At 38.6% G+C, this 23,688-nt stretch overlaps 1 protein-coding gene across 5 annotated transcripts in view; it reads right to left on the bottom strand.

The window, feature by feature from the left end:
- The window catches only part of ITCH (itchy E3 ubiquitin protein ligase), a 58,876-nt gene that overhangs the window by 26,672 nt on the left and 8,516 nt on the right, over positions 1-23,688 (bottom strand). For 4 of the 5 annotated variants that reach the window (XM_058850448.1, XM_058850449.1, XM_058850451.1 and 1 more), the window contains 3 exons: positions 5,752-5,842; positions 3,133-3,271; positions 1,178-1,302 (listed from right to left, as the gene is read on the bottom strand). In XM_058850448.1, the coding sequence (XP_058706431.1) occupies positions 1,178-1,302; positions 3,133-3,271; positions 5,752-5,821 (334 nt within the window). In that variant the 5' untranslated portion in view covers positions 5,822-5,842. The remainder of the gene's footprint in view (positions 1-1,177; positions 1,303-3,132; positions 3,272-5,751; positions 5,843-23,688) is intronic. The other variant, XM_058850452.1, reaches the window with a different exon arrangement.

Here is a 23,688-nt window from a genome sequence, read left to right as displayed (position 1 = left end):
AGAAAAAAGGGCCTTTATTCAAGAAGCCTGTTGCAGACCTCAGTGAATAAGGGGGGAAAAATCCCCAAGGACCCCCCCAGAACTACAGCTCTGCCTCTCCTTTATCTTTTTGTGTGGTAAAACTGAGCATTTTCATATATCATTAGAAAATTAATGTTTCTACAAAAAAGGCAAAAGTGGAGCATCATCTTGTTGCTGCCTAGAAAAGATTATCATTACAGCAAAGATTGAGTCTCACATTTCTACAACAATTAATGCACCTGCCTTCAATATAGAGTTAGGAAGTGTAATTCACTTTATTCTTGATTAAGAGCAGATATAATTTCTGTCCTCTGACTAAAAAACTTCACATTTACCTAATGACATCCAGATTCATATTCAGAATGTGAATATTTTCCATCATATCCCCAGACCAATGGTATATTCAGGGTTTTCAGTGAAACAGAATTCCAAATAAGCATTCTTGCTGAAAGGGTTTGAAACAAACCCCTGTGAGCTCCAACAGGTGCCTGGTGTCAGACAGCAAATGCACTGACCCGTGGGGATTTTCACCCAGATTCAGCAGGACAGACACTCTCAGGAGAGCAGCTCTCACTGCTGTCAGCACTCTCTGTCTGCAACACCCATGTGTGAGAGTTGGGAAGCCAACACTTCTTTAACAGACAGGACCAAAGCAAGACAGCACAGAACTCTGTGCTGCAGCCCCATCAGTGCTGTAATGGGTCTGAAAAATTCCATATTTCTTCCTCAAGATTCCCAGGATGCACATGCTACCCAAAGCCTAACTAGTTCCAAGACTAACGAAATAACACAACATACCCCTGATAGCACTATTTAGAAAAAAATAACTTTACACTTTCCTGTCTAGCACCAATCTCAACTGTAGTTTTTTTCAAGCTATGTAAAAGGAAACTCTTCTGTTTAATTATCCTTTCACTCAGTCTTGCACACACTAGCAAAGTGAAAAACATCTTGTTTTCAGGAACACCATGGCAGCCTGTGTATAACCAAAAAAGATTACTCTGAAAAAGTAGGAGGAAGCTCAAAAAGCAACCAGAGGCACCAAAAGGAACTCATAAGGGCCATTTCCAGAGGTGCACACAGCATTCATGTTCACTAACAGACAATTCCTTACGAACTCTGTGACATTCCGAGGTACCCTCCATTTTGGACTTACGTTTCATACTGTTGGATTTCAAAGTCTCGTGAATATCCAGAGCAGCACTTCCCAGAAGGACATCAGACTTTAATGTTTGATGGCTCCAGACACGAAAGTTTAATTTACTTATAGGAGTGACAATTCTGAAAAGAAAAAGTGAGCACTATTAGGGCATTTGTTGGTAGGGAAGGGGGTGAACTGAGTCATCTACTTCCACTGTCCCTAGAAGCTACTTAAAAACAAAGAAATTATGGTGGTAACATCAAACCATTTCCAATTATTGCATTCTCATGTCACCTGAATATGTCATGTCAATCAAGACTGTTGCAAGGCTGTTCATAGACTGAATACATTTTTTATTATTACTATTTTAACGGAAATACAGAAAAACTACCAGCAACTCCACAGTAATACACAGTAAGTTCTGTAATAGCAATTTCAAAGTAATTTTTAATACTAATATTCTTGTTCTATAAGGAACACTCACATCTATATAGTTTTAAATTATTTTCACTGTGAGAAATGGGTACAAATGACTGCTTATTTTCTCAGTGGATAATTTCAGCTGTATAATGGGTGATAAGCCCAGATTTTCACAGTCAGACAATCCCTTCAGAAAATCCACCTAACAATCTCCACGGCGGAAAACCCCGAGAGGGCTCGCCCTCGTTTGCAGAAGCCACTACACTTTTCCTTTTTATCCTGAATCTGAATATAGGCAGTTGTGCCAAAATATTTCCTAAAAACCAATTTACTTCATGCAGCTCCATGCAGTTTTAGTGTAATTTTCAATGAAGTTGATATACAGGGGGTGTCTGTGCTTATTGTGTGAATTTGCACAGCACAAACCACACACATTCCCATTTAAAAAATGGAAGAGAAAAAGGCAAGATTTAAAAGGTAAAAGAAAATTCTGCTCTTCTACACTTACATGCATATAAAGCACAAAATTTTATTTTTCTTGATATATCTCAGTGCAAAGTAAGGTAGTAAATAGTATTAACTAAAATTTCATAATAATCTGAATTATAGTAAAAGTACAGATACAAAAAATGTTTTCCTCGGGCAATGTTCCAGGTGCTTCAAGAAGAATAATCTACAATTTAAGTGCAAGCAAATCACAGAATCACTGAATGATTTGCATTGAAGGGACCTTACAGCCCATCTCATTCCACCCCACTTCCCACTATCCCAGCCTGCTCCAATCCCCATCCAGCCTGGCCTTGAAAACTCCCAGGAATGGGGTAGCCACAGCTTCTCTGGGAAACCTCTGCCAGGGCCTCAGCACCCTCCCAGGGAAGAATTTCTTCCTAATATCCCACCTGGCATACTCTTGTGAAAAGTCCCTGTCCAACGTGCAAGCACAGAGCAGTCGTTATCCCAGAGTTCCGTGTGACATTAAGAGAAAACTAAATTTTATGGAACTTCTGTAGAGTGTATCTTCTTTATTCACAACACAAATATTAGGTCAAGGAAACATCAACAGCTGTATTAATCTTGAATCTGGTATTAGTTTTGTACTAACAATTTGCATCAATTAATTGGGAATTGTGGATTTGTGCTTGAATTTAGAGGTGCACAAGACAGAGCCTACTGTTACCTGTGTTATGGCATGGTGCACCCACTGGGACACAAAGAATAGCTACACTTTTCAGCTATACTTTAAGTATGACAACAAAAATGTACATAGGACCATCAGTTTTAATATTAAATTACTTTACTGTCCTTGCTACTCACAGAATTAAGAGCTCCTTTGATATGCCACACATAATAATACAAAATATAAGCACAAGCAGTGTAATAGTTTGTAAATATATGTTTTAGACTGTACTATATTTACTCTAAAAATTATACAAACGTCACCACCTCATACAACATTCCACTCACTGCTTAAAATAAAAACACAAGCTTCAAGCCCACTGTCAATTGCTTTAATTTAGCTCAAATAAACTGGAAAATAAAACCAAACCTACACTGTAAGATGCTGTTTCCACTTTGGACTATTTGTATTGTTGCATTTTTCTGTCTTCTTTGACTGTCCATCTACTGAGACTTCCACATAAGGGCTAGGTCCAAACCATTTATTCTTTTCTTTTAGTTTTGCCGAAATAACTGTTAAGAAAGTGAAAAATCAGTAGTTTACTCAGGAATATTTCAATTGCAAGTAGTATTTTTCAGTCAGGTGCTTCAGTATTCAAGTGTCAGGTCATTGATGCACGACGGTAACACTCAAGGAAAATAAAGGATAAAAACCCTCTTGCATTCCAGCTCATTTATACAATGCCACAGCTCACACAAATGCCTAAAACATGCAACAGTACTATTGCAACATCAGATACTAAATAATCATAACCACTACAAGATCCACAGAAGTGCTTAGGTATTGAAAGCAGAAAACATCCTCTACAACATTCTCCAGAATTCAACAGAATTCAACAGAATTCTTGGAGTTTATTACACTGCTTGCTAAAAAGCTCAAAACGTGATCTGCCTCTTATCAAGGCATTGTTGAAAATTGCCTGTTCTTATGAACAGAACATCACTGAGGAAATGACTTTTGTGAAGTTTTCTGTAGCTAAGTAAACCTACTGAAAAGCTGAATCCAAACCCTGGGTTCCAGTAACTACCTCCTGTTCTAGCAACAACAAATCTGGACAGGACTTGCAGCTCTAGAGCTTTAATTTTGGTGGGGAGAGGGTGTGCTGGGTGTTGACTGGGGGGTTTTTTGGTGTTTGGGGTTTTTTTCTAAGCATTCAGTATTACTGACTACAGCATTCCCATCTCTCCAAACACCACTGTCATATGCTGCCTCCTTTACGATGTGCATCTACCCTGATGTTTGAGTCACAGGTGTTCTTGGATTCAATGGCAACACTGAACTCACAAAACAGTACTGAAGACAAAGATATTGTCATTTCCAGCTGGCCCCTGAATTCACTGTTCTAACAAAAAATAACCTACTCTTCTGTGTGTTTGTCACCCACCACAGCATTACTACATCCTTAAAAAAGACATGACTAATTCAGACCCATCTGGCTAATCTCCCCAGATTCTCTTTATAGTCTATGCTCCTTTAGAGATTTAGAGAAGTAGCTTAGTATAAACTGCTCTGAACTGCTCCCAAGGAAAACTCTTTCTCTGTGTATTACAGACACCTCACAGATTTTAACTCATTAATTTTCACAAACAGCTCCCCATCCTTCCCCTCCTGTCTCCAGTACTTCTATGGTATAGTACCCCAGACCTCAACATCTCTAATTATCTCAAAGGCCTGCTTTGGAGCAGCAGAAATCTGCAAATTTGCACCTACTTGCAAGGTTTGTTCTTACCCAGACACCCTGAAAATTAATTTAAAATTAATGAGGGCAGCAGAATGTGGCACTGTGGGTAGGACATGTGGGAGGCAACACCAGCAATAGTTTGCTGCAGATCATGGCTGAACATCTACAGAAATTCAAACCTCAAATTCAAATACCTCAGTAGTCTAAATTCTAAACACTGAGGCATTTATTTAGCTTCACTGTCTTTGTCTGAGTCTCAGGCCTTTAACAGGGAAAAGGCCTGAACAGCAATAACCACTTCAATCCTTGGCTCTGCTCTCCATCCCTGTGTGAAGGAGGTACCTCTGTGAAAACCTCTTCCAATGTCTCTCCAATATCAACCTGTAGGGACAAAATTTCTCTACAGCCTCACAACCTATTGAGGAAACACCAACTTGTGACCTCAGAGGGACAGCTACAGCCTGTGTAACTTAGTGGAATCCAACCTTCTTCCTAGCCTAAAGTTTTCCCTTCCATTTTTGACAATTTTTTTCATCCTCACAATATTCCTTTTCTGAAACTACTGCATATGCCCACAGGTCTTCACAGTGAGGGTGCAAAATTTACTCTTGATGCTTCTAAACAGAGACCTGCACACACCCCCAGGCCTCCCATTCAGTTTTGATGCCTCAGTTAAATTTCCAGAGAGAAAAAGTGAGGAAACCTTGGTAATTAAGTTTCAACAGCTGCTCTGTTGGTGAGGCACTACAAAAAGAAAAGCCTGTTATCTAAATCCATTTCCAAACAATCCAGAGGTGTTCAATAATATTGATATTCTCACCAACACTTTTATTACATTTTTTATCCTTTTTAAAATCCATTTCAATGGTGGCCATAAAAACATATAACAACGGAGAAGCTGTAAGTCAACTTTAATGAATAGCAGTATCAGGAAAAAGTGTCAGATTGATATTACGCCAAGTTTCAGTGAGTGCAACCAGTATCATAATGCACTATTACATTTCCAGGAGGATTGCCTCTACAATTTACTTAACAGCACCCAACAGCACCATCTTTTTTTTTTTTTTATTTCAAAGTTTACATATTTTGAAGTATGTATAATTTTAAAATGCATTTTAGATAAAAATCCAGAATAAAATTGTTGCTGAGTAATGATGTCCTAACATCAATCTTACCTAAACCACTACAACTTCTCTTGGCCATTTTACAATGCAAAACTTCCTGAAATGCAGCACAGTAAACTCTGTTTAATTGTGAAAAAACGCTGTCACATTTCTAACCAGAAAAGACAGATAATTTCAGAAGACTCACCAGTGATCTGAAGCTGTGATTTCATGGACAACCCACTGGCTGGTCCTGATCTGGACCCACTGCCAGCCATAATATGGGCTGGATCTTGAATCTGCAAGAAGAGAGAATGCAAACATTTCGATACTCAGAAGCTCAAAACTTCATCTGTTTTTTGTCATGTGGCTACATTATAGTGCAAACAAATCCACCACACTTAGTGTTTGTCTAGTTCTTTTCCATTTCCCCAAAGTACAGAAAATCCTTTACAAATGGCTCAGTCTTTATTAGACAAACTATAACTATTCAGGTTCTAGGCAAAATAGATCTTTTGATCTTGTCACTTCAATCTGTCAATTAGTGAATCATGTCCTAATTCCAAAGTTTCCTGTACTTCTTATGTCTAAAACACCTGCTTGTCTTGGTGTTGTAAATCCTGAAGTTTATCTTTCTGTGTCAAGTACTACTTGGCACAATCCACAAGCATAGCAAAAAAACTGAAAATAAATTATTAAATTGAAAAGGGAATTTGAAATTTAGAGAAACCTGCTTTTGCATCTTTTTTGTTTTTACCTGGTCAGAGCAAGTCTACAGACAGGGGCCATAACTCTACAAAGCACTTAAATAAAAAAGGAAATACATCACTTTTGAAAGGGAGCAAGACAACTTTCAGTTACTGCACAACTTTCCTTCTTTGCACACCCCAACCCTCACACCAAGGCTGATCTGATCCTCCCAGCCCAAGGCAGCACAGGTTCCTCTTTGCAGTATTTGGTTTTGTGGGGGACAAAGTGAACAATGTGCATCACAGAGCTTCAGAGAAATTAAATTGTGTACTATTACATTAAACACAGACATCACTCTGGAAATACCCAGATACCCCTATTCATTTTAAAAACACATTTCACCTCAGCATCTCTTACCAGCTGAACTTGCAAAAATGAACAGCCTGCTGGATACAACTTCCAGATCACTCCCTGCCATGCCATGTTCCCTCCTTTGTGCCACTTCCACACTGTCTCCCTGCTCAGAACCTACTGCAAACCATTTGTGCACCTCTCTGCGTGACCCCTCTCTTGTGGGGCACAGCTGCTGTGGCCAAGGAGCTGCTCATCAGCCCTGAGCCCCCACTGATGCTCCGCTTTGGGCAGCCACCAGATGGGATCTTAATGCAAAGCACACATCCCATGCCTCACCAGCACTTTTCTGCACACATCACTTCCAACAAGGAAAGGAAAAGTGTTAGCTTAGGCTGCTGCTATCTGTACTGTGAGTCAAAAGACTCCATTTATAAACTTACAGTTGATAACACCACAAGCAGTTTATCTAACCCCAAACATGTTCAGCCATACCAGGGAAACTAGAATTTGTACAAGGAGATCAGGGTCTCGATATGGCGACTTTCTTTATGGAAGCTGTGATTTGAAGCAAACGTCTGTGACAGTGACTGTGCAAATTATAATCCCACAGGTATTTGGAAGTTGTGAAATGGGTAATTCTTGCATCCTGCATATTGCTGATGCCAGTGTTCCCTGCTGAAAGTGTGACACCACCAAGAAAGGTACTAATGACTTGCTCAGATAGTATTTGGTGTTATCAATAGAGTTCAGTGCTGTTACTAAATTTCAGGTGTGAATCACACAAATTTAAATCATGTTAGAGTGAGAAAGATTTTAATGTAAGTATTTAAAAAGTACCCTAAATTTAAATGATTTAGAGGGCAATTCTTAATTCTGCTCCTTGACTAGTTGTACCAACCTTCCTGGGTATCCTTTATGGTGTATGAAAGCAATCAGATTACATCTAGACCAACACAGACACATTGGATAGTCTGAAGGAGTCTGGATTTACAGAAGAGCTGCCAGTTACCACCTGGAGAAATAATACTGCACAGAATACACCTGGGATTCCTGGAGGTGATTGCTCTCCACTGAACTCCCACACTAAGCATTTACACCATACAATACTCATTCAGAAGCACATGTTAAAGCCAACTTCCATTTCTAACCCAGCAAATACACTCATGTCAAAAATGAGGTTCACATATTTTTCTTACAGAATTTAAAAGTTTAATAATAAGACAATTAGGAGATAAAAATAAAGTATACAGATACGGCCGGGTGTCTCTGCATTCAGCCAAGAGAGCACACCTTACTAACAAAGGATTGTCCCTGAAAAACAAAATCCTACTACATATCCATAAATTCTCATACATATTCATACATTCTTCTTAGGATCTTTGGTGTTCTTCTGTTTAGTTTTCTCTTGCCCCCTTCCCAATAGATCAGTCTTCTTGGCGCCATCGAGATTTACATTCCCTGATAACAGAAATGCAATAAATTTCTCCCCCAGAGTTCTGGTCACTGGATAAGATAGTTTACGAAGGCAGGGGGGTCTCCAGCTATCTTTTTCAGTCTTTGGGTTATACAAACAAAAGTAGTTTTTGTTTTAATACTATGCCATAGCTTAACATATATGTATTATACCACTCTTTCTAAGTTTCATCAATAACAGAAATAAAGGAAACTATATTAATACAGCTAAATTTTCTAATCTTATACATACAACATTCATTATAATATTTGCAAAAAGCTAATAATATGATATGCATTTATAACACTCATTAAAATGATTTCAGAAATATTGATCATTTTCATTGAGAGTATGCAGAGAAAGTCTAGCAGTTTAACTACATCTGAAATGAGTGTCCTGCAAACACCTGCTGAGGTAACACATGTGAATGTATAAACACGTGTTGGGAGACACAGCCTTCACCAACAACCAGCTTAAAGAAAATTCCAGGAATACACTGTCTGCCGAAACTTCTAAAAAAAGAAACTGTACTACCCATTGTTTAGTTCTCTCAGCTCCTAGAAAGTTTCTAATTATTTCTGAACAATAGAACTGAAGAGTCTTATTTTCTTGTACTCTTGCAAACATCTAGAGGCTGCTCACTTATGGCAAGCTCCATTAATTAACCAGGAAAAGCAGAGTTCCAGAGGAAGAAGAAGGAAGCAACAATTTACCTCTGCCCTGCGCTTCAAAATCCCTACCTCTTTCCATGTTTTCCAATACCTTGACTCCAACGCTTCTTCTACTCCCCTTAAGTGCACACTGAGAAAGACTCCACAAGCAGAATAGCTGGTTCCATGCCAAGCTTCCAGCAAGGAATAATCTTGGAAAACACACTGCAGCTTTTCTCTCAGCTGGGCACTAATTTAAGTCCTTTCCCTACCACACATGTATATACTTTATCTGGATTTTTCACAACTCATAGATATTTAATCAACTTCTCCATCTCCATCAGTTTTTAGCTGGAATGGATCAGTAATTTAGAAAGTCTGCAGTGCAAAACACAGGAAAATGGGAAGAGAACAGATGGAATTATGTACACCTTGTTTTGTTAGGAAACTAAGCTAAAGTATACTGATTAGCCAAAGAAAGACCTGTAGTGACTAACAAGCTAGACTTAGAAAGAAGCAAAAGAGAGTGTAAAAGGCAGTAACACCATCAGTCACAAATACTCAGCTACTGTCTATTTACACTTAATTTTTAACATTTTACTCCTTTTACATAACAAATACACCAAAAAAAATTTGTTTGTGCGTAAAAAACTACTCTGTTAAAAACTGCAGTCGATTTCAACTCAGAATCAGCCTAGGGCTACCTGTAAGCCTAATCACAAAGTAAAAAAAAAACCCTCCTCAATCACTGTTAAAGTACTTCCTTCTAGCTTTATTATAATTGAAATGGTACTTAGGAATGTGAAAGGCAAATGTCTTTATAAATTCAATGTAATGCTACAAGCACTTTCACAAGTTGAAAGTGTCATTTCAAAGCTGAGAACGCATGTTCAGGTTTTTTTCTGCAGTAGAAAATCAAACATCTTCATGGATATTTAGGGATTTTGTGTGGTTTGGGTTGGGTTTAGAGGTTTTTAGGTCAATTGGTGTTTTAGTTTGTTGTTCTGGTTTTGTTTTAAATTATAGTAAACTCCTATTGCCATTTTTCTCTAAGATGCTGCAAATAACTTCCAAGAAACTGTCAGAATCTGAAATTTAGGAAGGTTAGGTGAAAGATTTGAGAGCTGTGACACAATGACTGGTGCAGTATAATGGATGTCTAGAGCATGATCAGGTAAGTATGATTTTGTCAGACATGAACAAGACAAATTATTTGGCATATAAAAAGATAGAACACAGAAAGAATATCTTCTTGCCATTAAAAATAAACCATTGAAATGGTTGTTTGAATTTCCTCAGTGGCTGCATACTTGCTCCAAGGGAGGTTTGGTTCTATAACATACTACCTTAATAAGTAAATTATTCAATAAATTATACTCAGCTTCCTAATTGCACGCACCATTGCTGGTACTCAGGCAGGTTCAAACAAACACTGCTTAAAACAAACCTGCCTTGCAACAGGAAACTTGGACCACACATCCTTTTGGTCCTCTTCTCTGAATCCCACCTGCAGTGCATCCCCTTTGGCCTGACCCAGCGCTGCTGGGGCATTTTCATCCAAGACAAAAAATTGCCACCACAGTTTACAGGGCAAGGAGTGTGGAAGAAGGAGGAGAGTGAAGTCCAAATGCTACACTGGGAAAAAGGAAGAGAGCAAAGGAAGATCCTCAGTTATATTTCTAAGAAATCATGAGAAAGCTGCTTTTCTCCCCATCCTTTTTAGTGCTTTTTGGTTGAAGTAAAGGAAGGGAGGAGCTGGGGAGGAGCTCCCCAACCCACAAAATCAGGGAGTATATAGAGAAAAAAAGTGCTATCAACAGCTTGAGAGACCTTCAGTGTCATACCAATTTATCCTGGGTGACTCTATTCAGCACTGGAATTTATCTGGTAAGGAACCAGCTTAATGAAGAAGGCAATTTTGTTTTGTATTTATTTCAAAGAACAGAAGACAGTAAGGTGAGAATGAAACCCTGTGACTGTATTAACACGCATGGCTTTGGAAATATGTTGACATATACTCCTTAAAAGATACTGAAATAATTCCAAATGGTTGGCTGCTTTAGGTCTTATATTTAGTAATCAATTTTAAGAATAGGTTAAACTGCTCTTTGCAGGTGTTCCTATTCAAAGTGCATTGGCCATTTCAGTAATGGACAAACAAACCTGCATAATGAAAAATATTCTTTCAACATACCCAGTAATTTTAAAAATGGTTTTGAGAACCTCACTATGTAACAGGAATACAGACTTTTGAAAAAAACCATAAAATATACAGAATTTTGTTTAAAAACTGCATGTAAAATGTAATATGTCCCCTTTATCAACAGATATGTGATGAATACATGCACTTTTTTGTGCGTGAGAAATTATGGAAATGCTTCCTCTCCTTCTCCCCAAACACTGAAGCCTCTCTTTTACCAGAAGGCATGCATACTGTGGAAAAGGTTTTTCTTTTTAATGTTAGCTATAACTATACAGTGAGGCCAGGCAGAGACAGGGAGTTTGGCAATTTACTTGCTTAGCAAATTTGCAGTTACTTTAAGTGTTCAAGTTTCATCTTTAAAGTGAAATGTGGTATGACAAAGCTGGCTTTAGTGGTTTACACTTTTTTCCCCCTAAAGTAAGTTTTAAGGACGTGGTCAGGTTTGCTCAAACAAGTCAAAGGACAGAATGGAAGAAACTGCTGAGTAATCAACCAGAGAGAAAAGAATAGACACAGATTATATGTGTTGAGTACACATTGGAAAGGGAAGCAGCTATGAGGTCTACATCAAGGGATATTTATATAAAGAATGGATCAGAGAGGTTTACACAGAATGCAGCTTGGCTCCCTTTGGCCATTACTTTGTGAGCAGCACTACCTCCATTCACCAAAAAGTCTGGAAAATCCAAGCAGTCTGTGCCAGAATATAACTGCTGGAATTTAAAATGCCTGAATTGTTTTTTGAACAAATGTGAAATACATGCTAGGTCTGAAAACAGGCTGTGGGTTGGATTACTGAGTTGTGTGGTCCTGTCTCCCCTGCCATTAGAGCCAGCACAGGCACAGCTCCCTGCTGCCTCCATGCTCAGGTTATCCAGGTACGAGCCAACATCCACACAGATGCTCTGAAAGCAACAACAGAGATCCCAACTGAAAGATAAGACTGGAGCCAATTCAACACACAGGCTAAAAATATATTGGTGGGGAATACAATTCAATTGGTTTGGGAAGCAAACCAAGTGACATGACCTTCAGAGACTGCAAGGAGGGACAAGCAAGATATATAAACCACAAAACAAATGAAAAGAGGTGCCCAACTTCTGTCCTGGCCCTACAGTAGACTTACTAACAAGAAATCCTTGATGCTGAAGTAGAAGCTTCATCTGCTATCCTGTTTTAAAATGGCATATTTTGTGTTTTTTTCATATCTGATCCATGTATGCAATATATATGATTTACTGTACTCCTGGCTCAACACAGGAATCATTTTCTTGTTACATCTCCTTACAGATGATAATTTCTGCACCCTTTCCAAGGACAGTGGTATATCAAGAGTCAGAAGTCACATCTTCTCTAAACCAACAGGTCTAATTCTAAAAGTGAGATTATCTTAATCTGTTCTCTAGACCCACCATTCTGAACTTATCTATTGAATCTTTTACTTCTATGAGCAAACATACCTTGTAGAGGATGTAACGATGTAAAGAATGAAGATGCTAAATCCAGATGAACAAAGTAGGGATGCAAACATGCATTAATTAGCTAAACAAGAGTTTAAAGGGCTTTCATTGATAACAAAGGAATAAAACTGAGGAGTGTTTGTGTCAAGGCCAGGATGCCTTCACTCTGATAAGACTCCAGCACAGATGCCTGACCAGCAAAACAGCCTGTGCTTCAAAGAGGAGAGTGCCAACAGGGTTATGTCACATCACATATGTCATTCTGTTTCCTGTCAGCCCAACAGGAAAACATACTGTAGCTTTAAAGAGATGGATATTCCAAATAAGGAAAAAAAAAGAGCAGCATTAGCCTTCACCAAAGATTTATGGAAGCTGAAGTAAGCCAGATTCTGAAGCAAAGGACTAGCAAAAAACAACTCTTGGCTCCCAGAGGATATAAAATATCTGTATGTGAAGTAGTTTGTTGTCACCAACAGGAACCTGAGGCACAATAAACAGTGACAGATACCACTAGTTCCATCCTCAGCAAAGCATAAAAGAGACATTGGCTATCCCACCTGAACACATGGAAATGTTCTGGTGTTTGAGAGTACACAACAGAGAGGATGATTTAATGAAATGTGTGAGAGGCCAAAAATAAGTAATGTAAGATTTTAATGATAAATGCCACATTCTCCATGGTAAAGAGAACGAGACTCTTCACCCTGTAAAGTCTCATACTGAGTTTTGTTTTACTAACTCCCTCAGACCTCAATGCACTCAATGAAATGATAATGAGTGATACTATATTGATATCCAACAAGGGAATCAAAAAATGATTGTCACAAACAGATCTTAAATTACAGCAGCAAAGACCAAGACCTTACATACTATCAACCTTAAACACCTTTTCTAGAAACAATTATGTTTGCAACAGTAATCCTCAGTGCTGATTCCTTGTTGTTTCTATCACTTCAAAAGACAACTGAGCATGGAAAACTCTTCTGAATCTGAAGTTTTTAAGTTCCAAGTATTGAAAAACATTCACTCTGCCTAACAAAGTAAATACACTGCCCAATGAAAGGCAGAATAGTTCTGGAAACGTTGTAGCCAGCCACCCAGTGATGCTCACTTTAACTTTTCCCTGAATACCTGGGATCATCAGGTAGTGCTCCTTGTGCAAATCACACAGGTTAGAAAAACTGGTCTATCAACTTCAGCCTGAGGAGAAAAATGCTTCCAACACTGCTTGCAGTCCAAATTAAACTGTCTTCAGGCCTCCCGAACTGGAGACTTACAGCAAAATTATAGAGAATTCAGTCATTAGCATTCCTCTGCAACAAGAAGCCTGCTTGTAAAACCTGCACCTCAGCAGAAATAGTTCACATGACTTTTTTTCTACACACATGTAAAGAAAAAGAACTGCAATATAAAAAAGTCCAAGAAAGACAAGCGTAATTTCATAGTTTTTCACACTTTCAGTAGCACATCAGAAATTCCCTAACAACAAGCTAAAACTGACTAAAACTGTGGCAGGCAGGACAAAAGGGATAAAACTGGCATTGCCACCAACTCAGACAACTTCCCAATGGATTTTCTTCCTAACTAGGGGGATGTTAGCTTTTACTAATTTTTAAGAAATGCTCAAAGAGGGGAAAAAAAAAGAAAAATGTACATGAACATCATATGCCTTTTGCTTCATTTCCAAAAGCCTGGCAAGAGCAGCTACTGCAGAGAGCTGCACAGGATAATTAAAACCATTTGTGAAAACAAAGAGATGGTCTATTTTTATTTCAGCCATTTCCTTCTCATGGTACAATCCATTTCAAAGAGAACAACAATTCATATATGCAAACCACTAAGCTAAAACTGGTTCACTGTTGTAATCTTTGAAATAGAGCAATATTAAAAATGGCTGGTTCTAAAAGCTGCCATTGGAAAACATCCATGAAACTTGGAATGCGTGGCAGCCCCCAGTACAGAGAATTAAACTAGTATTAAGATGACAGAGGAGAAGGCAGTGAAACTGGAATAGCTATAAGTAACTACCACAAACTCAAACAGATTTTTGAATTACTGGATTTACCCGTATTAACTAGACATTAACTGGATTAACTCCTGTGTTTTACAAACCACTGCTTTTAGAAATTAATTTTAGCCTTTAAAATTCTTCGCAAAAAATCTTTGGTAATCACATAGTTTTAACACAATACTGTACTGACTCAGAACTGTTTCATTCTAATGCTTCTGTGATGAGGTTTCAGGAAAATTTCCCAGTGGGAGTTCACAACCAGAACAAAGTTACAATCTGTGGAGCGGAAGGTAAGTAGTTACCTTGTTACATGCAAAGCAAGACAAATGGCTTTTCGTTCAAGAAACCAAATATTCAAGCCTATTCCTTTATAGCTGAGAGTTCCCAGGTGTTACCATGGGCTGGCAACACACAAAGTAAAAGCTCATTTATAGGGGTCTGTGGTCTTTTATCTAGTTCATGATGGGCAAAACTCTTCCCTAGGCCCCCTTTTCTGAAAGGTCGAGAGTTTTAGTTCACAGCTGGCTGCCTTTTCTCATTGGACACCTCTAAAGGTGTAAGCACACAAGTTTTACTTATCAAACACATCTAATCATATTTGGTTGAGGAGACAGAGTGAGCACCTGGCAGCCAGCCATGGTTAACCCACTCCATTGCTCTGCTGTGACCATCACATTTCTTACCGAATGGTTTAAATGAAGTTCAACTTTAAAAACACAAACTCACAATCTAAAACCCACCAGGTATTTCACAGTATTGTGAGCAGAAACTTCATGCCCTGCAAAGGTGAAGGTCCTAGAATTGGGAATGATTTGACTATATAGTGAACCAGCATCTCAGAATGAGGAATACTCTTCTTCCATAGGGAAGTACCCTCTTAGGATCTCCAAAGTCCCTCTAACCTTAAATATTCCTGTTACTAGGACTTCAGATTGTTAGAGATCTCTAAGAAAAAAGGCATCAAGTTCTAGTAATCAGAACTCTCATATTTTGTAGAACTTAACCACAGCTTCCCCTCTTAATTCTTCTGCTTTCTTGCACTGTGAACCACGTCGTACACAGACTTGTGAGGAAACAGAGCTTAAAGAAATATTCTGTGCTGTAACTTCAGGGATATCCTTCCTCAGAGAAGACGACTGACTGAAGCAAAGTAATCAACAGCATTTATTTCCCTATCAGGCAATAAAACATTTTATATTTCACTTTTTAAAAACTGTTATATTTTGATGTTTCTATAACGAAAGTACCTAGAAAGTATAAACAATATTTTTTTCAGTGGTAATCTTGGAAGAGAATTTTGTCCCAGGAAAAGCACACAGTGTGGCCAGACACTTCCAAGCACTCACTGTTAAACTGCCCTGACATTAACCTGATCAGGTATCTGAGAACATTTAGTGCTTTCTATAAACTGCTTGATAAACACAATATCCTACAGCATGCAGCCTTGGTTGTGACTCACCCAAGTAACATCCCACCCTGCCTGTGGAAATACACAGATCTGTTTTGTAATTCAGAGATCAGGTTTCCCAAATCAACTTGTATTTTATCAGAAAAGACAATTTTGAGCCTAATGAAACACTGAAGAGAAGCAGTACGAAGTAGTTAACAAAACAGTTAGCCAAAACAATAATGTTTTGTTCCATCTGCCCTGTAAAAGCTTATTTAGCCCTATAGCCATGTTTAGCTTCAGTTGGCTCAAAGGCAGAAAGGCTCCTACAAAGCAAAAATCCCAAGTTTGAGCATCTTAGTCAAATATTCATGGTGCTGTTCTCAACAGGTTATTTTAGACCTTATAATGACAGCATACAAATGAATCTTCTGAAGAAGTTTAACTGAAGTTCCTTCCTGCCTGTTGCTATGGGAAAGGGAAGGAATGAATTTATCTGGAGGCTTCTGCTTATCACTGCTTTAGCTGCATGACACAGTAGTGAGGATAGTCACATAAATCCACAAGCTATAAGCTACTTATTCATGTTACTCAATTAATTTTTGATTAGGGCAATGAAATAATCTTAATGTGATCACTCAGAGGAAAAACATTAAGTCAAAATTTTATGTTATTTCCCCCACTTTAGGCAATTTTCTTACTTATAATCCATTAACTCATGACTGCTGTAAGAGGTAATACAAATCAGCTTCCTTTTAGCCATCTTTTTGCAGTTTCAACAGTTTTTCTGCAATCCAAGAAGTTACTAGAAGCAGTCAGAAAAAGCACAAATTAATACTTATGTATTTAAAACAAAGGCATTCGTGGATTAAAAACATGAAACACATGAACAAAACTCAAAAAATATGAAAAGACACCAGGGAAAACCCAAAATTTTGCCTGTTATGAAGTGCTCAGAGAATTAAGGACGAGGAGGTAAAATACACAGAATAGGCATGGAGTTTGAAGTCTATAATCTTATGAAAATTTTCACTGAGGATGAGAAAAGTGTGCTTGGTTTAAATCTTGCAGATTTCTGAAAACAGTCTAAACAAGTGCCAAGCTACATTTATATCTTTACCTCTCAGACCATTTTCCATGTATTTTTACTCTTCCCTATGTTGTGGATTTAAGCAAAACACAATCTAAGAACAATCTGAAAAATAACGTAAATGAAAATGGGTTACCACAAGAGCATACAAGAATATCTTAAAACAAGAACACACTTCTAGGAATAGCTTTCAATGTCTTCCTTTTATTATTACTTATTTTCATAGGGAAAAAACCTCAATAATTTGGGCTGGAAAAGGGCCTCTGGGGGTCATCCTGTCCAAACCCTCCAGAACAGGGAACATGAGTGTTAACCCAAGCTGTTCAATGTCTTGAAGAAATGTTCACTACACTCAACTAGGAGCAAAATACAAGTTATAATAAAGGCATCTTAATAGATATTCATGTTGCAGATACAATTGACAACAAAGTGAGTGGCTCTGAGGCTTTACACAAACACATGCTATTTCAGTAGGGCACAAATGTGCATAATGCCTTGCATCCTTAACATGTCAGTCTTTCACATCTCCTGCCATACTGCAGCTGAAACCTCTCAAGGAAATTAAAACATATTAAATACAAAATTACAAAAAGATGCATTCCTTAGTAATTTTATTCCTCTTGATACTGGCAATAATTTGGTAAGAGATTGCTCACAGTCAGGTTTGCTTATTTCTGTCAGAACTTCGTACCGCAAATCAAACAGCTTCACTAAAACTACAGGAAAAATCCAGCAGTTAAAATAAACAAACCAAGCAGTGTATATGGTAAGATTTATTTTGTTACATGGTTTAATTCTTAGAAGTGCAATTATTTTTTCAGTGTATGCTTATACATTCATTTCAGATGGTTTTCAATTTAAAGACTGAGAAGAGTTTCCAAGCGAACTCCTTTGGAAGGATTCTCCTCAGTTTTTCAGCTACTCCTTTAACACCTAAGGATGTGTATTTCCCTGCAACTTTTATTAATAACAATCCATATAAATGCTTCACTTATTCTCAGTTTAGGTGGGTGTTTTTTGTTTGCTTCTTCTTGAATACTTCCATTGCTTCTTCATTTTCAAAATTTGTTCATATAGTACACAGAGAAAATTAAAATAAAAAGAATGACAAAAGCTGTATTTAAGACTATTACCCTTCAGCTTGTACCAGCTAATTGCACTGTCACATGGCTTCTAAGCTTCACTGTGGGAATTACTTGCCAAAACAGATTCCTATTTTCTTACAGACCCATTTTCACCTCCTGTATTGTAATCTTTCTAAAAACTGTGCCCACACCTTTCAGAATGACTGTAGCCAGCTTGTCTGTTTTTTGCTACAGCTCCTTTCACGAAGGGGCAGCCTTTTGTAGTGATGGTCTCTGAACTGCCCCATAAGGATTTGCTGTGCCCACACCCACAAGCAGTGCAGTGCAACAGGAGTGGGGCCAGGCAGGAAGGTCTGCAGACCTCAAACCCACATGGGATATGTTCTTGGGAGTTTTAGTTTGGAACCGCTCTGCTGGGATCCCACAGCAGCAGGACCACAGCTTCCAGTTTAGTTTCATCCAAAAGCAACTCAGCTTCCTTGATCCAAGCTCATTTCACAAGTCAAGTGCAGTCTGTGAGAACATTCAGCGGATTGATTTCCAAAGTATCCTCCAAATTAAAACAATTAAACCACTAATGAAGATTGCCTTTTTTCCTGTTCTCTCTGCTAAGTATTTTGGCCCTGAGGAAAACCTCCACTGGTCTCTCTCACATCCACTGACTCTTCTTGGTGTTCACTCTTTTTGTATTACTTCTGTTCTCCTTCTTGAATTCCCTGCATACGGACCTGAGTATTTTCATGTGTGACCTTGCTTGGCCACTTTGTTTCTAGACTGCCACCTTTTAGTCCATTTTGACAGTTTCAGAGGAGATTCTTTTTCAGAATATTTTCCTTTATAAAATAATAAAAAGGAAATCCCAAAGTTTCTCACTCTCCATCAGTAGGACAGGTGTGCTTTTTCCCTTCTTCGGTGCAAAATCAAGGCTAGAAAATTGCTTCTAGAAAACTACTAGGAAGTTTTACCTGCTGTGCTCTGGTCTAAGTAAAAATCACTGTATTTTTAGTCAAATATATTAAGATTACATTTAGAGTATATGTCTATTTAATATGAATGATGAATGCTGTAGGTAAAAAAAAAGTGCCATAAAGCACAACATATTTGTGTCATCAAACAGGGTAACAGATTGTCTCCCTGAGGCCTAAGTGATGAGCCAGACCACAGAACTGCTTGTTTTGTGTAGAAGGAAGATCAGTAACTGAGTACCACTATCTATGTAAGCACAAATGGGTTTTTTTTCACAAGGAGGATAATTTTCCACAAGTACTAAGCATCTAGAGAGAAGCTGAAAAACTGAAATTTCTTTTCCTGTTCATTCTATGCCTTACAGAAAAATAGTGAAGCCCACTCTGTGCCACATTAAAGTGAAAAAGTCCAATTCTTGTGACTCTCCACATTCCTGGTACTGGAAAAAACAAATTACACTCCTTTCTTTGAAAGAGCAAGAAGGATGATCCAAGAAACTACAAACTGACCTGTGTCATCTCAACCTCAGGGAGGTCAGGGAGAAAATTCTTGTAGAAGCCATTTCCAAACAATGTGGACAAGAAAGTGATTTGTATTAGTCAGCATGGCTTTATAAAAGGGAAATAATGTCTGACAGACCAGAGCTTTCCTTGAGAAGATGACTTGGTAGTTGGGACAACACCATGTCCTACAACATCCTCACAGAAGGGGATGAAACTGGGGCCAGGCAGGACTAGGAGACAGACTGCAAGCCTAGAGGAACGGCAAGGTCCCCAGGGCTGGGATCAGAAGTGCACTGTCCAGTTAGAAGCCAGCACTAGTGCTGTAGCCCAGGGGTACAGACTTGACCAGTAAGTTCAAGACCTTGTTTAACTTCCCCATTTATGACCTGGACCCAGCTCACCCTCAGCAAACATACTGATGGAACAAAAATTCCACAAGGGGAAGTGCGAAATTCTGTATGTGGGGAATAACAAACCCATGCACCAGTAAAGGCTGGGGGGCAGCTGGACAGAAAACAACTCTGCAGAAGATACTGGTGCTGTTGTACATGAACTAGCAATGCTTCCTCACAGTAACAACAAATAAAAGGGTTGCCAGCATCCTAGATTAGGAAAAAGCATCACTAGCAGCATGAGGAAGGTGATCCTTCTCTTTCATTCTAATTCTAGGCTCCCTAAATCAAGAGTGTCACAGATGTAGTGATGTGACACCTGCAAAGGGCTATGGAGACAAACTGATTGAGAAGAGGCTGAGAACGCTGGGATTGTTAAGTCTGGAAAGGAGAATGATCAGGAGGATCTTATCAGTGTGTGTAAATACTTGAAGGGTTAAAAGGCTGAAGGCAGACTGTCCCTAACAGCATTCAGGGATGGGACAACAGCCAGTGGGCACGAATTAAAATACAAGAAATTCAACTTAAAAACAGGGGATGGAGTTATTTATTTTCTGTGGGGTGGTTGAACAGCAGAGAAATTGTCAAGAGAGGTTAAATCACCATTCTCAGAGCCATTCCAAACCTGACTGAACACATTACTGACTGCTCTAACAGGCCTTGCTCTAAGCAGATGAATTTGGATCAGGCCATGTCCAGAAGTCTCTTCCAACCTCAAGTATTCTGTGATTCTTTGAGTTCCCTAAAAAAACCTCCTGCTGTACCCTGTCCTGTTCTTCCTGTTCTTTTTGGGTCCCTCTCCTCTTCTCTCTAAGAGCAGATTCCTCTTCTAAAGAGACATCTATCGAGCGTCTCATATAGGCTATTTTTTTTTTCCAAAACTGAGGACCCCTTTCAGTGTCCAGCTATCAATACAGCTTAAGTTTTACTAGTTTGACTAGAAAGGCACAGATTGCATAAATCAGCATTGCACTTTCTTCAGGTTCAGTAATGTTCATCTTGAACATCAAGATTTTCATTTCTACAGCTTTTCCTAAGTCCTACACTAAAATTCAATGCACAAGTCTACACCAGGTATTTCATCTGACTTCTAAGAACTACTTCCATTTCCATTATTGCCTCTGTGTATTATACGGAACAAAGCAATACAGCTTGAGCAAATTTCCTACATGTCCAGCACTATATAGATGTGTTAGCCACCTCCAACTAGTGACAATAGGGTAACATGAAACTGAAAAACATGCAAAAGTCAACTGGTTCAACTGTGCCAACATAAAGATGTTACTGGACACTTCATATGCAAACATGGTTGATTTTCATTTTCTTTCGCCTTAATAAGAAATCTCATAAACTCACATATTACCACCTTGGAACCTGTGGTATCCCATAGTTATAAAAACAACATCAGAGATGAGAAAAACATTAAATGCTACAGCTTATACTCTGTTTATTCAAAAAGATACCATAATTTGTTGATGCTTTCATATATTTCCTTCATTTTAACTTATATGGTTATTATTTACCCAAGCAAGTCTGGACAGTTACCTGTATGTTGCTCCATATCTCTCCCATGCTTCTTTAAAGCTGCTGTCCTGGTACTTTCAATCAAACTAATTACTCTCTTTTACCTAAAAAATGTCCAATCTCTGACACATTTAGTCTGGAGAGTCGCTTAAAGGATGCTGATCCTCTAATAGGTTCTAAAAGCTTCTCCTAAGTGTCTATATAAATTAATCCAAACCTCAGTGGGAAAGATTGGCACTGAAGCTTCACTTATGATACTAAAACCCAACAAAAATGATGCTGCCAAAAATCCCCATAATGTCTATATAGGTAACTTGATTTTGGAGGTACAATATAGCTGCATACCATAATATAGCTGCCTTTCCCATCAATGTGCTCTTCTACTTTAGCTTTTCACATATCCACTGACTTTCTCTCATTTTCCAGTGCCTACATTTATCTTCCCTATCTCATTAGTACAGATATACCCACACACCATCACAGCTCACATTACTGCTTTATTTTCCAATTAAAAAAGTGGAAATAGTCAATCTTCATGAGCAAATTTCAGAAACTGCAGAACTTAACTCGATGCTTAATGTGAAGCGATAAAAGACTGGTATCACTGGATATGTTAAGAGAACCACTTGAACTTTAACTAATTTTACACGTTCTTTTGAGACTTTGTGACATCGTCTTGTGTCACTGACTGTGTCATCGGAAGAAAATCCGTGTGTTTTGTATTTTTAAATGCACTTCAAAAGCATTACTTTTGAAGTGTGTTCTGCCAGTTGATGGGGGCGATTTAAAGGACACAGACACCAATGGAAAGCATGGTCTTATGTGACTATGAATATTAAGGCAACACAAAAGTAAAATAATGCATTCAATAAAACTACACATTTGGCTTTAGCAACAAGCAAAAAGAAGCAAGGTAATGCACCTAATAATTGCTACATGAGAGACAGGATAATGACTGAGAAAGATACATCACCAATTGCCTGAATACTCCACCATCATCCAGAGTTCGCAGTCGCTGGGGAGCCCTGCTCTGCAGCGAGGACCTGGAGAACCCTTCCCAGCAACTGGGAAAATCTCACATGGTACATCCACTCATAGGTGAGGTCTCCAAATTCACCCTGAAAATGGGTCCAGCTTTTATAGGCCCAAATCAGCAAGTCAAAATGACTTGATTATATTTTTAGAGCAGAAACACCTGGGTCTGATGGCACACCTCATGACCAGCAAGGACCAGAGCTTGGCCAGAGCCCAGACCTTGGCTGGAAGGGTTTTCCCCTAAAATAGCCTACAAACAAACCTCTATTCAAGTCATTTGGGAAAGTTTCTTAAAATGACACATTTCTCGTAGATAACTATACAAGGTTATACAGAGCTAGCATAAGCATCTGCGTCATTTATTTTTAGCTAAGTAATACTGATGGTGTTAGTCACATTGCCCAGGGTTCATCTTGTAAGTCAGCTCTGGCTGAGGCCTGATGCTCAGGCCTAAGCATATCAAAGTGTCAGTAAGAAACACTTTCTCTGCTGTAAAATAGCACAGTAAAACAAAATATGTGGCCACCACCTTCTGTTTCACCACCTACCTTGCAGCTTTGGAACAAGTCCCTTCAGAAGCAGTTCCACATTCAGTTATTAACAGAGGACAGCACCTACACAGGATTTCATAATCTCTGGCCATTAGTTTAACTTCTTATTTACAGCTCAGTGCTTGCTTCATATTATTTCCCCATTCCTTTCTCAGAGCTACATTTCATTATCAATGGTTCATACACATACCTAAACCAACCTACAAAAAGCTTTTAACTCTGGGGAGTGAAAAAAAAAGAAAGCTTGACCATTAAATTAACCAATTACCAGTAGTCATTACTAAGAATGACAACTTCAGCAGCCACTACAGTTGTACGTGTTTATACATTTGTAAAATTGTACAGTTGTAATGTTTTTAAAAGTAGCTTCTGCAAAGACTGTTGTCTACCAGCAAAATGTCAGCCCTGATCATCTCATCTGGAAGCCTCAAATGGAGCAGATACAGTTTCCAAAAGCGCAATGCTGATGTCTACATGAACCTGAACATGATTTTTCAGGATGTTCTGCGCAGGACTGTCCAGCACACAATGCACTTTGTTTTAAGTGCCCATCAGCACCAGTGAAGGTTTAATGAGCACAGAACTACCTCCCTCTGTGGGTACAGGAATGAAGAGAGCCCCAGAGACACCTCCACTCCTTTGCTCCCAAGAACACAGATAAAAAGGCCCGTGGAGCTTTCCGGAGATATTGCCTATAAAAACTTGCTAAACAGATCATCACTCTAGGTACCTGAGCAATAAACAAAATTGAAACAGACTGTACAGCTCTGCAATTCAGCCTGACAACACTC

Source organism: Poecile atricapillus, chromosome 15, assembly GCF_030490865.1.
Source record: "Poecile atricapillus isolate bPoeAtr1 chromosome 15, bPoeAtr1.hap1, whole genome shotgun sequence".
NCBI lineage: Eukaryota > Metazoa > Chordata > Aves > Passeriformes > Paridae > Poecile > Poecile atricapillus.
This window is presented reverse-complemented; position numbering and strand designations above follow the sequence as displayed.